This window comes from Vidua chalybeata, chromosome 29 (genome assembly GCF_026979565.1).
Source record: "Vidua chalybeata isolate OUT-0048 chromosome 29, bVidCha1 merged haplotype, whole genome shotgun sequence".
Classification (NCBI taxonomy): domain Eukaryota; kingdom Metazoa; phylum Chordata; class Aves; order Passeriformes; family Viduidae; genus Vidua; species Vidua chalybeata.
Window position 1 is genome coordinate 1,949,491 of NC_071558.1, and position 13,533 is coordinate 1,963,023.

General features: G+C 64.2%; 2 protein-coding genes across 4 annotated transcripts in view; one reads left to right on the plus strand and one right to left on the minus strand.

Moving 5' to 3' along the window:
• Positions 1 to 3,957, minus strand: part of KCNJ10 (potassium inwardly rectifying channel subfamily J member 10) — a 9,756-nt gene extending 5,799 nt beyond the window's left edge. The window contains exon 1 of the mRNA XM_053967022.1: positions 3,847 to 3,957. The gene's annotated coding sequence lies outside the window, so the exon portion shown is untranslated. The remainder of the gene's footprint in view (positions 1 to 3,846) is intronic.
• Positions 3,958 to 6,961: 3,004 nt separating this feature from the next.
• Positions 6,962 to 13,533, plus strand: KCNJ9 (potassium inwardly rectifying channel subfamily J member 9). Of its 3 annotated transcripts, XR_008435156.1 has the most exons (4): positions 6,962 to 6,993; positions 8,106 to 9,049; positions 10,668 to 11,098; positions 11,215 to 12,025. XR_008435156.1 is itself a non-coding variant. In XM_053967027.1 (3 exons), the coding sequence occupies exons 1-3, from the start codon at positions 6,968 to 6,970 to the stop codon at positions 13,180 to 13,182; spliced, it is 1,281 nt and encodes a 426-aa protein (XP_053823002.1). In that variant the 5' UTR covers positions 6,962 to 6,967; the 3' UTR covers positions 13,183 to 13,533. The 3 variants fall into 3 exon arrangements, 2 of the variants coding, with proteins under 2 accessions (XP_053823002.1, XP_053823001.1); XM_053967027.1 differs by lacking the exons at positions 10,668 to 11,098; positions 11,215 to 12,025 and adding an exon at positions 12,872 to 13,533; XM_053967026.1 differs by lacking the exon at positions 10,668 to 11,098 and having other exon boundaries at positions 11,132 to 12,021.

Consider the following 13,533-nt stretch of genomic DNA (forward strand, 5'->3'; position numbering starts at 1 on the left):
CAGCGCGGGGGTCCCGGGGGGCCCGCGACACCGCCAGGGCCGCCGAGGGGACACAGGGACCCCCATGGTTACTGCCACTGCCACCGGGGGGACACAGGAACCCCCATGGTTACTGCCACTGCCACCGGGGGACACAGGGACCCCCATGGTCACTGCCACTGCCACCGGGGGGACACAGGGACCCCCATGGTTACTGCCACCGAGGGGACACAGGGACCCCCATGGTTACTGCCACCGAGGGGACACAGGGACCCCCACCCCACTGTCACCGAGGGGACACAGGGACCCCCATGGTCACTGCCACTGCCACCGGGGGGACACAGGAACCCCCATGGTCACTGCCACTGCCACCGGGGGGACACAGGGACCCCCATGGTTGCTGCCACTGCCACCGGGGGGACACAGGGACCCCCATGGTCACTGCCACTGCCACCGGGGGGACACAGGGACCCCCATGGTCACTGCCACTGCCACCGGGGGGACACAGGGACCCCCATGGTTACTGTCACTGTCACCAAGGGGGGCACAGGGACCCCCTTGGTTACTGCCACCGAGGGACACAGAGACCCCCACTGCCACTGAAGGGACCCCACGGTTACTGCCACTGCCACCGAGGGGACACAGGGACCCCCACCCCACTGTCACCCGGGGGACACAGGGACCCCCATCGTTACTGTCACTGTCACCAACCAGGGGCCACTGACACCGCCAGGGCCACCGAGGGGACACAGGGACCCCCATGGTCACTGTCACCGAGGGGACACAGGGACCCCCATGGTTACTGTCACTGTCACCGGGGGACACAGGGACCCCCATGGTTACTGTCACTGTCACCAAGGGGGGCACAGGGACCCCCACTGTCACTGAGGGGGCACAGAGACCCCCATGGTTACTGCCAGTGTCACCAAGGGGACAGAGGGACCCCCATTGCCACCGAGGGGACACAGGGACCCCCAATGTCACCCCCACTGCCAGCACAGGGGCCATGGGGCACCCCCGACACCACCAGGGCCACCAAGAGTGGCACAGAGACCCTACTGCCACTGCCATGGCCACTGAGGGGGCACAGGGACCCCGATCATTACTGTCACTGTCACCACACGGGGCCCCCGTCACCCACCCCAGCGCGGGGTCCTGTCACTGTCACTGTCACTGTCACTGTCAGTGCCACCATGAGGGTCCCAGGCCCTGCTCTGTCCCCGCTGCCTGCCCAGGGACACCCCTGTCCCCCCCATGCCCCCCCTGGGGGTTCTGGGGGATGTCCCCCATCCCCCCATGGTGACCACGGGGGTCCTGGGGGTCCCAGACCCCCCCTCACAGCATCGGGGGGACCCCAAAATGATATTAAAGCCCTAAAAGCCTTAGGTCACATCCGGGATAAGGGATGCCAGGATAACCCACACCTGGGATAACCCACACCCGGGATAACCCACACCTGGGATAAACCACACCTGGGATAAACCACACCTGGGATAACCCACGCCTGGGATAACCCACACCTGGGATAACCCACACCCAGGATAACCCACACCTGGGATAAACCACACCTGGGATAAACCACACCTGGGATAACCCACGCCTGGGATAACCCACACCTGGGATAACCCACACCTGGGATAACCCACACCCGGGATAAACCACACCTGGGATAAACCACACCTGGGATAAACCACACCTGGGATAACCCACGCCTGGGATAACCCACACCTGGGATAACCCACACCTGGGATAAATCACACCTGGGATAACCCACACCTGGGATAAACCACACCTGGGATAACCCACGCCTGGGATAAACCACACCTGGGATAAACCACACCTGGGATAACCCACGCCTGGGATAAACCACACCTGGGATAACCCACGCCTGGGATAAACCACACCTGGGATAAACCACACCTGGGATAACCCACGCCTGGGATAACCCACACCTGGGATAACCCATACCTGGGATAACCCATGCCCAGGATAACTCACACCTGGGGTAATAAACATTTGGGATAATTCACACTCGGGATAAACCACACCTGGGAGAACCCACACCTGGGGTAAACCACACCCGGGACAACCCACACCTGGGATAACTCACACCTGGGATAACTCACACCTGGGATAACTCACACCTGGGATAACCCATACTTGGGATAACCCACACCCGGGATAACGCACACCTGGGATAACCCACACCCGGGATAACCCACACCTGGGATAACCCACACCTGGGATAACCCATACTTGGGATAACCCACACCCGGGATAACGCACACCCAGCATAACCCATACCCAGGATAACCCATATCCGGGATAAACCACACCCGGGATAACCCATACCTGGGATAACCCATACCTGGAATAAACCACACCTGGAATAAACCATACCCGGGATAACTCACATGGTATCATCCTAACTCACATGGTATTATCCCAATTATTATCCCATACTTGGGATAATAAACATTTGGGATAATTCACACTCGGGATAACCCACACCTGGGATAACCCACACCCGGGATAATAAACATTTGGGATAATCCACATGTGGGATAATTCACATCTGGGATAATCTGCATCCAGGATAATCCACACCCGGGATAACTCAGTTTTGGGATATTCATACCTGGGATAACCCACACCTGGGATAACCCACACAGGGAAAACCCCAAATTCCAGGATAACCTACAGCTGGGATAATTCATACCTGGGATAACCCACACCCAGGACACTCGGGATAACCCACAGCTGGGATAAACCACAGCTGGGATAACCCAAATTCCAGGATAACCCGTACCTGGGATAACTCACACCTGAGATAACCTACATCCCAGGATAACCGACATTCCAGGATAAACCTCACTTGGAAGAACCCACATCCCAGGATAACTCACACCTGGGATAACCCACACTTGGCATAACCCACACCTGGGATAACCCAAATTCCAGGATAACCCACACCTGGGACATGGGGATAAAGGGACAGGGGCCTTGGGGACATCAGACCTGGGGATAAATGACATGGGGACATGGGATGGGGACGTGGGATGGGGACGTGGGGCACAGGGACACAGGGATGAGGGACATGGAGACACAGGGACATGGGACATAGTGTGGGGACACAGGACATGGGGATACGTGACATGGGGATGTGGGGCACAGGGGACACGGGGACATGGGGACACAGGACATGGGGATACGTGACATGGGGACATGGGGCACAGGGTGTTGGGGACATGGGAGAGGGACACGGGATCTGAGGGTATGGGGACATGGGGACACAGGGGGATGGGGACACATCACTGTGGGGCACAGGGACACGGGAATATGGGGACCTGGGGACATGGTGATGGGGGGACATGGGGACATGGGGACATGGAAATATGGGGACATGGACATGGGGACAGTGGGACTTGGCGATGGGGGAACATGGGGATACAGGGACAGGGCTCCGTGGGGATACAGGGACACAGCGACGTGACATGGGGACATCGGGACATGGGGACACGGGGACACACAGAAACGAGGACATGGGAATGTGGGACACAAGGATTTGGGGACGTGAGGATGAGGGACCTGGGGACACGGGGATTTGGGGACCCAGGGATGGCTGGACACGGGGACACGGGGACACGGGGACGTGGCCTCACGGAGTCACGGGGCCGTGGGGTGATGGCGACACAGGGATGTGGGGACAACGGGGGTGCGGTGCCACCGGGAGGGGGGACAAGGGGTCACGGGGCTCCCCCCTCCAGTGCCGGTGCCATCCCAGCGCCACCGCCGGTGCCCGCAGCGCTCGGGACCCCCCGGGAGGGGACGGGGGACCCCCGGTGCCCCCCCCCCGGCGGCCCTTACCTTGCTGGGGGGGTCGCGGGTCCCGCCGTGCTCAGCCCGGCCGGCTCCCCATGGGCTTTATGGCTCGGCGGGGCCGCGGCGGCGGGACGGGCACCCCCCCCCCGCGGAACCGGGGGGGGGCCCGGGGCGGGGAGGAGCCGCCGGGGGCGGGCCGGGGGTTAATGGGGTGGAAAAGGAGCCGGCCGGCACCGGGTCACGTTACCGGGCACGGGGGGGGGGGGGGGGGGGGGGGCGGCCGGGGGACCCCGCCCGCGGGCACCGGCACCGCAATGGGGGTCCCGGTGGGGGCAGCGGAGGGAATGGGGGGGGGTGAGGGCACCGGGACCGGCAGTGGGGGTCCCGGTGGGGGCACCGGGGGGATGTGCGGGCATGGCCACCGGCACCCGGGGTTCTGGCGGGGTCCCCCGGGCAATGGGGGTCCCGGCGGGGGCACCGGGGGCTTTGGGCAGGGTCTCCCGGGCACCGGCCCCGGCGCCGGGGGTCCCGGTGGCGTTGTCCAGGCATTGGCACCTGTCCTGGGGGGCGCGGCGGGGTCACCGGAGGGTCCCGGTGGTGATGGCCAGGCACCGGCAACGTCACTTGGGGTCCCAGCGGGGACACCGGCACTTCCAAGGGGGGTCCCGGCGGTGGCACCGGGCAGGGTCCCGCGCACCCTGGGGCGACACCGTTACCGGGGGGGTCCCGGGGGGTCCCGCCAAGGTCACCCGGGCACCGGCCCCGGGGTCACGGCAGCCCCACCCACGCACGGGGGTCCCGGGGATGTGACCCCTCCTCATCCCCACCCGGAGCAATCCCGTGCGGGGTCACGCGTGGGCACAGACCCCCCCCCCCCTCCACCCCGTGGGTGCCACTGAGGGGGTCCCGCGGCCGTGGGGCTGTGGGGTGAGGGTCAGTGGGGTCCGTGGGGTCCGTGGGGTCCGTGGGGTCAGTGGGGTCAGACTCCGGGGGGTCCGTGGGGTCCGTGGGGTGCAGCTCCGTGGTCCCGTGTCCGTGGGGTCTGAGGGTCGTGGGCTGTGGGGTGCGGGTCCGTGGGATGTAGGACTGCGGGATTTGGGGTCTGTGGGTCCCGTGTCCGTGTGTCCGTGTGTCCGTGGGTGGCTGGTCAGTGTGTTGGTCAGTGTGTCCGTGTATTGGTCAGTGTGTCCGTGTGCTGGTCAGTGTGTCCGTGTGTCCGTGTGTCAGTGTGTTGGTCAGTGTGTCCGTGTGTCCGTGTGTCCGTGTGTCCGTGTGTCAGTGTGTTGGTCAGTGTGTCCGTGTGTCCGTGTGTCCGTGTGTCCGTGTGTCCGTGTGTCAGTGTGTTGGTCAGTGTGTCCGTGTGTCCGTGTGTCCGTGTGTCCGTGTGTCCGTGTGTCAGTGTGTTGGTCAGTGTGTCCGTGTGTCCGTGTGTCCGTGTGTCCGTGTGTCAGTGTGTCCGTGTGTCCGTGTGTCAGTGTGTTGGTCAGTGTGTCCGTGTGTCCGTGTGTCCGTGTGTCCGTGTGTCAGTGTGTCCGTGTGTCCGTGTGTCAGTGTGTCAGTGTGTCCGTGTGTCCGTGTGTCAGTGTGTTGGTCAGTGTGTCCGTGTGTCCGTGTGTCCGTGTGTCCGTGTGTCCGTGTGTCAGTGTGTTGGTCAGTGTGTCCGTGTGTCCGTGTGTCAGTGTGTTGGTCAGTGTGTCCGTGTGTCCGTGTGTCCGTGTGTCAGTGTGTCCGTGTGTCCGTGTGTCAGTGTGTCAGTGTGTCCGTGTGTCCGTGTGTCAGTGTGTTGGTCAGTGTGTCCGTGTGTCCGTGTGTCCGTGTGTCCGTGTGTCCGTGTGTCAGTGTGTTGGTCAGTGTGTCCGTGTGTCCGTGTGTCAGTGTGTTGGTCAGTGTGTCCGTGTGTCCGTGTGTCCGTGTGTCAGTGTGTCCGTGTGTCCGTGTGTCCGTGTGTCAGTGTGTCCGTGTGTCCGTGTGTCAGTGTGTTGGTCAGTGTGTCCGTGTGTCCGTGTGTCAGTGTGTTGGTCAGTGTGTCCGTGTGTCCGTGTGTCCGTGTGTCCGTGTCCGTGTCCGTGGCAGCCCCACGCCCCGCCTGTCCCGGCCGCTCCGGAGGCACAAAGAGCCTTTGTCCGCCCGGGGGGGGAGGGGGGGGCGAGTGACCGCGGGGCCGGGGCTACCGGGGGGGGCGGGGCCGGGCCGAGCCCTGGGCTAGTGGCAATGGAGGGGCACCCGCGGGCTAGCAATGGGGACTCCCTGGCTAGTGGGGACATTGGGCTAATGGGGAAGGGAGCCTGGGCTAGTGATGGGGACCCCTGGGCTAGTGATGGCCTCTGGGCTAGTTGGGGGCTTGGTTAACGGTGGGGGCCTGGGCTAGTGCTGGGGGAGCTCTGGGCTAATGAGGAGGGGGCTGGGCAATGGAGGGGCATTCCTGGGCTAGTGATGGGGGAGGTGGACTAGTAAAGGGGAGTGGGCTAATGATGGGGAGCCCTGGGCTAGTGATGAGGGGTTGGGCTAACGATGGGGGCTGGGTTAGAGATAGGGTGGGGGCTGGGCTAGTGACTGGAGCACTGGGCTAATGTCGGGGACTGGGTAATTGAGGAGGACCCTTTGGCTAGTGATAGAGGGGGGTCTGGGCTAATGATGGAGAGTCGTGGGCTAATGATGGGGGGGCCCGAGCCGGGGGGGGCACTGGGCTAATGACGGCTACCCCGGGCTAATGGTGTAGGGGGGGCTGGGCTAGTGATGGCCACCCTAGGGCTTGTGTGGGCATGGCTGGGCTAACGCTGGAGACCCCAGGGCTAGTGAAGGGGGGAGGGAGGGGCTGGGCTAATGACGGGCACCCCCAGGCTAATTGTGGGTGGGGGGGCTAATCCGAGAGAGCGGGGCGAGCGAACGGCAGCCCTGGGCTAGCGCAGGCGTGGCTGGGCTAATGAAGGAGACCCCTGGGCTAACGATGGGGTGGGGGCTTGAGCCTGGGCGGCGGGGGGGGCTGTGATAATTCAGGGGGCGTAGCTGAGCGCGGGGGCGGGGGGGGGGGGGGCTGGGCAAGCGCTGGCCACCCCCGGGCTAGTGATGAGGAGGCATGAGCCTGGGGGGGGGGCGGGGTGGCTAATGAGAAACACCCCCGGCTAGTGATGGGGGGGGGGGCGGTAATGATGGGGGGGTTGCGCTGATGATGGGGGCGACACCGATCCTGAGGTGCGGGGTGGGGGGGGTTGGGCTAGCGCTGGCCACCCCCGGGCCAGTTGTCCGTGCGGTGGGGGGGGTGGGGGGGGGGGGGCGGGGGCTCCCGGTATTTTTATCCGCGCGCGGCCGTTGCCGGGGAACGGGGCGGGGGGGGGGGGGGGGGGGGGGCCCGGAGCGCGCGGAGCGAGCGGGGCTGCGGCAGCGGTGAGAGCGGGCGGGGGGCGCGGGGGGGGGGGGGACCGGGGGGAGCGAGGGGAGCCCCCCGAACCCGCCCGGGCCCCCCCGAGCCCAGCCGTGCCCCCCCAAACCGGGCCGTGCCCCCCAAATCCGGCTGTGCGCCCCCCCAAATCCGGCTGTGCCCCCCCCAAAGCAGGCCGTGCCCCCCCAAATCCGGCCGTGCCCCCCAAACCCGCCCGGGCCCCCCCGAGCCCAGCCGTGCCCCCCAAATCCGGCCGTGCCCCCCCAACCCGGCCGTGCCCCCCAAATCCGGCTGTGTCCCCCAAACCAGGCCGTGCCCCCCAAACCAGGCCGTGCCCCCCAAATCCCGCTGTGTCCCCCAAACCCGGGATGGGGAATGGGGAGGGGGAAGGGGGAAATTTGGGGGTGGTGCCGCAGGGACCCCCCCGGGGCACACGCGTGTGTAAGGGGGGGTGCGCGTGACCCGGCTGCGCGTGCACGCGTGTGTGAGTGTGAGTGTGAGTGTGAGTGTGAGTGTGAGTGTGAGTGTGCAAGGGGAGCTCGGCGCGTGTGCAAGGCCCACAGGGGGTTGAACCTGTGTGTGTGCAGAGGGGACAATCCCCCCAGTCCCTCCCAATTCCCCCCAGTTTGGCACCTCCGTCCCCCCATTCCCTCCCAGTCCCCCCAGTTTGGGAGTTCCACCCCCCCCACTCCTTCCTCCCAGTTCCCCCAGTCCCCCCAGTCCCAGTCCCCCCAGTTTGAGGGCTCCATCCCCTCATTCCTCCTTCCCAATCCCCCTAGTTTGGGGGTGCAATCCCTCCATTCCTCTCTCCCAGTCCCCCCAGTTTGAGGGCTCCATCCCCCCAGTTTGGCACCTCCATGCCCCCACTCCCCCATCCCAGTCCCCCCAGTTCCCCCAGTCCTCACCCCCCTGTCCCCCCCCCCAGCCGCCGCCGATGGCTCAGGACAACGCCGCCTTCTGCGGGGTCCCCGAGGGGGTCCCCACGGGGGTCCCCGCCGAGGCCAAGCCCCCTCCCCCGCCCCCCCAAGCCCCCAAACGCCGCCCGTGGGGGGCCGGGGGGGGGCGCGGCGGCCCGGAAGCGCCAGCGCTACGTGGAGAAGGACGGCAAGTGCAACGTCCAGCACGGCAACGTGCGCGAGACCTACCGCTACCTGACCGACATCTTCACCACCCTGGTGGACCTCAAGTGGCGCTTCAGCCTCCTCATCTTCATCCTGGCCTACGCCCTCACCTGGCTCTTCTTCGGCCTCATCTGGTGGGTCATCGCCTACAGCCGCGGCGACCTGGAGCACCTGGGCGACCACACCTGGACGCCGTGCGTCAACAACCTCAACGGCTTTGTGTCCGCCTTCCTCTTCTCCATCGAGACCGAGACCACCATCGGCTACGGCCACCGCGTCATCACGGACACGTGCCCCGAGGGCATCGTGCTGCTGCTGCTGCAGGCCATCCTGGGCTCCATGGTCAACGCCTTCATGGTGGGCTGCATGTTCGTCAAGATCTCGCAGCCCAACAAGCGCGCCGAGACCTTGGTGTTCTCCTCGCACGCCGTGGTGTCGCTGCGCGACGACCGCCTGTGCCTGATGTTCCGCGTGGGCGACCTGCGCGACTCGCACATCGTGGAGGCCTCCATCCGCGCCAAGCTCATCCAGTCCAAGCAGACGCAGGAGGGCGAGTTCATCCCGCTGGACCAGACCGACCTGAGCGTGGGCTTCGAGACGGGCGACGACCGGCTCTTCCTGGTGTCGCCGCTCATCATCAGCCACGAGATCGACGAGCGCAGCCCCTTCTGGGACGTGTCGCGGGGGCAGCTGGAGAGGGACGACTTCGAGATCGTCGTCATCCTCGAGGGCATGGTGGAGGCCACAGGTAAACGGGGCGGGGACGCCTCGGTGGCACGGGGACGCCTCGGTGGCACGGGGACGCGGCGTCTTTGTGTGGATACATCCGTGGGGACGTCATCACCGTGGGACACATCGTCTTTGTGGGACACATCATCAGTGTGGGACAGATCCATGGGGACACCTCCATCAGGACGCATCATCTCCATAGGGACAGGTCCATGGGGACACCTCCATCGGGACACATCATCACTGTGGGGACATCTCATCTCTGTGGGGACATCACCTCCATGGGGATCTGTGACCTCCATGGGGACACTTCGTCTCCATGGGGATCTGTGACCTCCATGGGGACACTTCGTCTCCATGGGGACATCTCATCTCCATGGGGACACCTCCATGAGGACACATCCATGGGGACACCTCCATGCGGATGCATCATCTTCTTGGGGACATCTCATCTCCATGGGGACATCGTCTTCTTGGGACCCATCACCTCCATGGGGACAGACACTATCCATGGGGACACCTCATGTCCATGGGGACACCATGGGGACAGACACCATCCATGGGGACACCTCATGTCCATGGGGACACCATGGGGACAGACACCATCCATGGGGACACCTCACGTCCATGGGGACACCATGGGGACAGACACCATCCATGGGGACACCTCACGTCCATGGGGACACCATGGGGACAGACACTATCCATGGGGACACCTCATGTCCATGGGGGCACATTGTGTCCTTGGGGACACTTCGTCTCTGTGGGGACATCTCATCTCCATGGGGACACTTCCATGGGGACCCATCGTCTCTGTGGGGACACCTCACCTCCACGGGGACATCTCTGCTGGGGGCTTCACAGCCCCCTCCTATCATATTTGGGGTCCCCCAAATTGGGGGCACAGCACAGACCCCCCCAGGTGAGCTTGGGGTGTCCCATGTCCTGGGGGATTCAGGTATGGGGGTGTCCCAAGTCCTGGGGGCTTCACAGGCCCCTCCTACCAGATTTGGGGTTTCCCATGCCCTGGGGGCTTCCGATACCGGGGTGCCCTTGGCCCCCCAACTTCTGGGGCCTCCCCAACCCTCGTACCTGGCAGACAAGGTGCTATGGGGTCAGGGGCCTTCAGGTATTGGGGTGCCCCAAAAGTTGGGGGTTTCACAGGCCCCTCCTACCAGATTTGGGGTCCCCCCATACCCTGGGTGAGGCACAGACCCCCCCAGGAGGGTTTGGGGTGCCCCATGCACTGGGTGTTTCACTTATGGGGTGCCCCATGTCCTGGGATTTCAGGTATTGGGGTCCCCTATCACTGGAGTGACTCAGGTATTGGGGTCCCTGTGCCCTGGGGGCTTCAGGTTTTGGGGTCCCCCAGCCCTGAGTGATTCAGATATTGGGGTGCCCCAAACCCTGGGGGTTTCACAGACCCCTCCTACCAGATTTGGGGTTTCCCGTGTCCTGGATTCTTCAGGTTTTGGGGTCCCCATGCCCTGAGTGACTCAGATATCGGGGTCCCCATGCCCAGAGTGACTCAGGTTTTGGGGTCCCCGTGCCCTGAGTGACTCAGGTATCAGGGTCCCCATGCCCTGAGTGGCTCAGGTTTTGGGGTGCCCCTCACCCCTGCCCCCCGTGCCCCCCAGGGATGACGCGCCAGGCGCGCAGCTCGTACCTGGCGGACGAGGTGCTGTGGGGTCAGGGTGTCCTGGGGGCTTCAGATATCGGGGTCCCCGTGCCCTGAGTGACCCAGGTTTTGGGGTCCCCATGCCCAGAGTAACTCAGGTATTGGGGTCCCCATGCCCAAAGTCATATATCGGGGTGCCCATGACCTGAGTGACTCAAACATTGGGGTCCCCGTGCCCTGAGTGACTCAGGTATTGGGGTCCCCATGCCCTGAGTGACTCCGATATCAGGATCCCCATGCCCTGAGTGACCCAGGTTTTGGGGTCCCCATGCCCTGAGTGACTCAGGTTTTGGGGTCCCCATGCCCTGAGTGACTCAGGTTTTGGGGTCCCCATGCCCTGAGTGACTCTGATATCAGGATCCCCATGCCCTGAGTGACTCAGGTTTTGGGGTGCCCCTCACCCCTGCCCCCCGTGCCCCCCAGGGATGACGTGCCAGGCGCGCAGCTCGTACCTGGCGGACGAGGTGCTGTGGGGTCAGGGTGTCCTGGGGGCTTCAGGTATCGAGGTCCCCGTGCCCTGAGTGACCCAGGTTTTGGGGTCCCCATGCCCTGAGTGACTCCGATATCAGGATCCCCATGCCCTGAGTGACTCAGATATCGGGGTCCCCATGCCCTGAGTGACTCAGGTTTTGGGGTCCCCATGCCCTGAGTGACTCAGGTTTTGGGGTCCCCATGCCCTGAGTGACTCCGATATCAGGATCCCCATGCCCTGAGTGGCTCAGGTTTTGGGGTGCCCCTCACCCCTGCCCCCCGTGCCCCCCAGGGATGACGCGCCAGGCGCGCAGCTCGTACCTGGCGGACGAGGTGCTGTGGGGTCAGGGTGTCCTGGGGGCTTCAGGTATCGAGGTCCCCGTGCCCTGAGTGACCCAGGTTTTGGGGTCCCCATGCCCTGAGTGACTCCGATATCAGGATCCCCATGCCCTGAGTGACTCAGATATCGGGGTCCCCATGCCCTGAGTGACTCAGGTTTTGGGGTCCCCATGCCCTGAGTGACTCCGATATCAGGATCCCCATGCCCTGAGTGACTCAGATATCGGGGTCCCCATGCCCTGAGTGACTCAGGTTTTGGGGTCCCCATGCCCTGAGTAACTCAGGTTTTGGGGTCCCCATGCCCTGACTGACTCCGATATCAGGATCCCCATGCCCTGAGTGGCTCAGGTTTTGGGGTGCCCCTCACCCCTGCCCCCCGTGCCCCCCAGGGATGACGTGCCAGGCGCGCAGCTCGTACCTGGCGGACAAGGTGCTGTGGGGTCAGGGTGTCCTGGGGGCCTCAGATATCGGGGTCCCCGTGCCCTGAGTGACCCAGGTTTTGGGGTCCCCATGCCCAGAGTAACTCAGGTATTGGGGTCCCCATGCCCAAAGTCATATATTGGGGTGCCCATGCCCTGAGTGACTCAAACATTGGGGTCCCCATGCCCTGAGTGACTCAGGTTTTGGGGTCCCCATGCCCTGAGTGACTCCGATATCAGGATCCCCATGCCCTGAGTGGCTCAGGTTTTGGGGTCCTCATGCCCTGAGTGACTCAGATATCGGGGTCCCCATGCCCTGAGTGACTCGGGTTTTGGGGTCCCCATGCCCTGAGTGACTCCGATATCAGGATCCCCATGCCCTGAATGGCTCAGGTTTTGGGGTCCTCATGCCCTGAGTGACTCAGATATCGGGGTCCCCATGCCCTGAATGGCTCAGGTTTTGGGGTCCTCATGCCCTGAGTGACTCAGATATCGGGGTCCCCATGCCCTGAGTGGCTCAGGTTTTGGGGTGCCCCTCACCCCTGCCCCCCGTGCCCCCCAGGGATGACGTGCCAGGTGTGCAGCTCGTACCTGGCGGACGAGGTGCTGTGGGGTCAGGGTGTCCTGGGGGCTTCAGGTATCGAGGTCCCCGTGCCCTGAGTGACCCAGGTTTTGGGGTCCCCATGCCCAGAGTAACTCAGGTATTGGGGTCCCCATGCCCTGAGTGACTCCGATATCAGGATCCCCATGCCCTGAGTGACTCAGATATCGGGGTCCCCATGCCCTGAGTGACTCAGGTTTTGGGGTCCCCATGCCCTGAGTGACTCGGGTTTTGGGGTCCCCATGCCCTGAGTGACTCCGATATCAGGATCCCCATGCCCTGAGTGGCTCAGGTTTTGGGGTGCCCCTCACCCCTGCCCCCCGTGCCCCCCAGGGATGACGTGCCAGGCGCGCAGCTCGTACCTGGCGGACGAGGTGCTGTGGGGTCACCGCTTCACGCCGCTGCTCAGCCTCGAGGAAGGTTTCTACGAGGTGGACTACGGCGGCTTCCACCACACCGTGCCCGTGCCCACCCCGGCCTGCAGCGCCCGCCAGCTGGCAGCCGCCGCCGCCCGCCGCGATGCCCACCTGTACTGGTCCATCCCCAGCCGCCTGGACGAGGCGGCGGCGGCGGGGGGCGAGGGGGACCCCGAAATGTCCCCCCGCGAGAGCAACGGGACCCTGGCCAGCCCCGAGTCGCGGTGATGCCACCAAAAATCTGGCTGTAAATACTGAAAATCCTCCCCCCCGTTAGGATGGTGGGGTGGTTTTGGGGTGTCCCTGGGTTTGTGCGGGCAAAAGGGACCCCAAAATCTCTCAGGAGACCAACGGGACCCTGGCCAGCCCCAAGTTGCAGTGATGCCACCAAAAATCTGGGTGTAAATACTGAAAATCCTCCCCCCCGTTATGGTGGTGGTGGTTTTGGGGTGTCCCTGGGTTTGTGGGGATGAGGGGGGACCCCAAAATCTCTCAGGAGACCAACGGGACCCTGGCCAGCCCCGCGTCGCGGCGGTGGTCCCAAAACATGACCCTGTTTAATAAACATCCCCCCCGTTA

Bases quoted from the DNA above. Each gene is read 5' to 3' on its own strand.
- KCNJ9 (XM_053967027.1), top strand. From the start codon at position 6,968: ATGATGGGGGCGACACCGATCCTGAG. The intron at 6,994-8,105 runs GTGCGGGGTGGG...CCCCCCCCCCAG, and splicing joins GGGGCGACACCGATCCTGAG to CCGCCGCCGATGGCTCAGGA. The intron at 9,050-12,871 runs GTAAACGGGGCG...CGTGCCCCCCAG, and splicing joins GGGCATGGTGGAGGCCACAG to GGATGACGTGCCAGGCGCGC.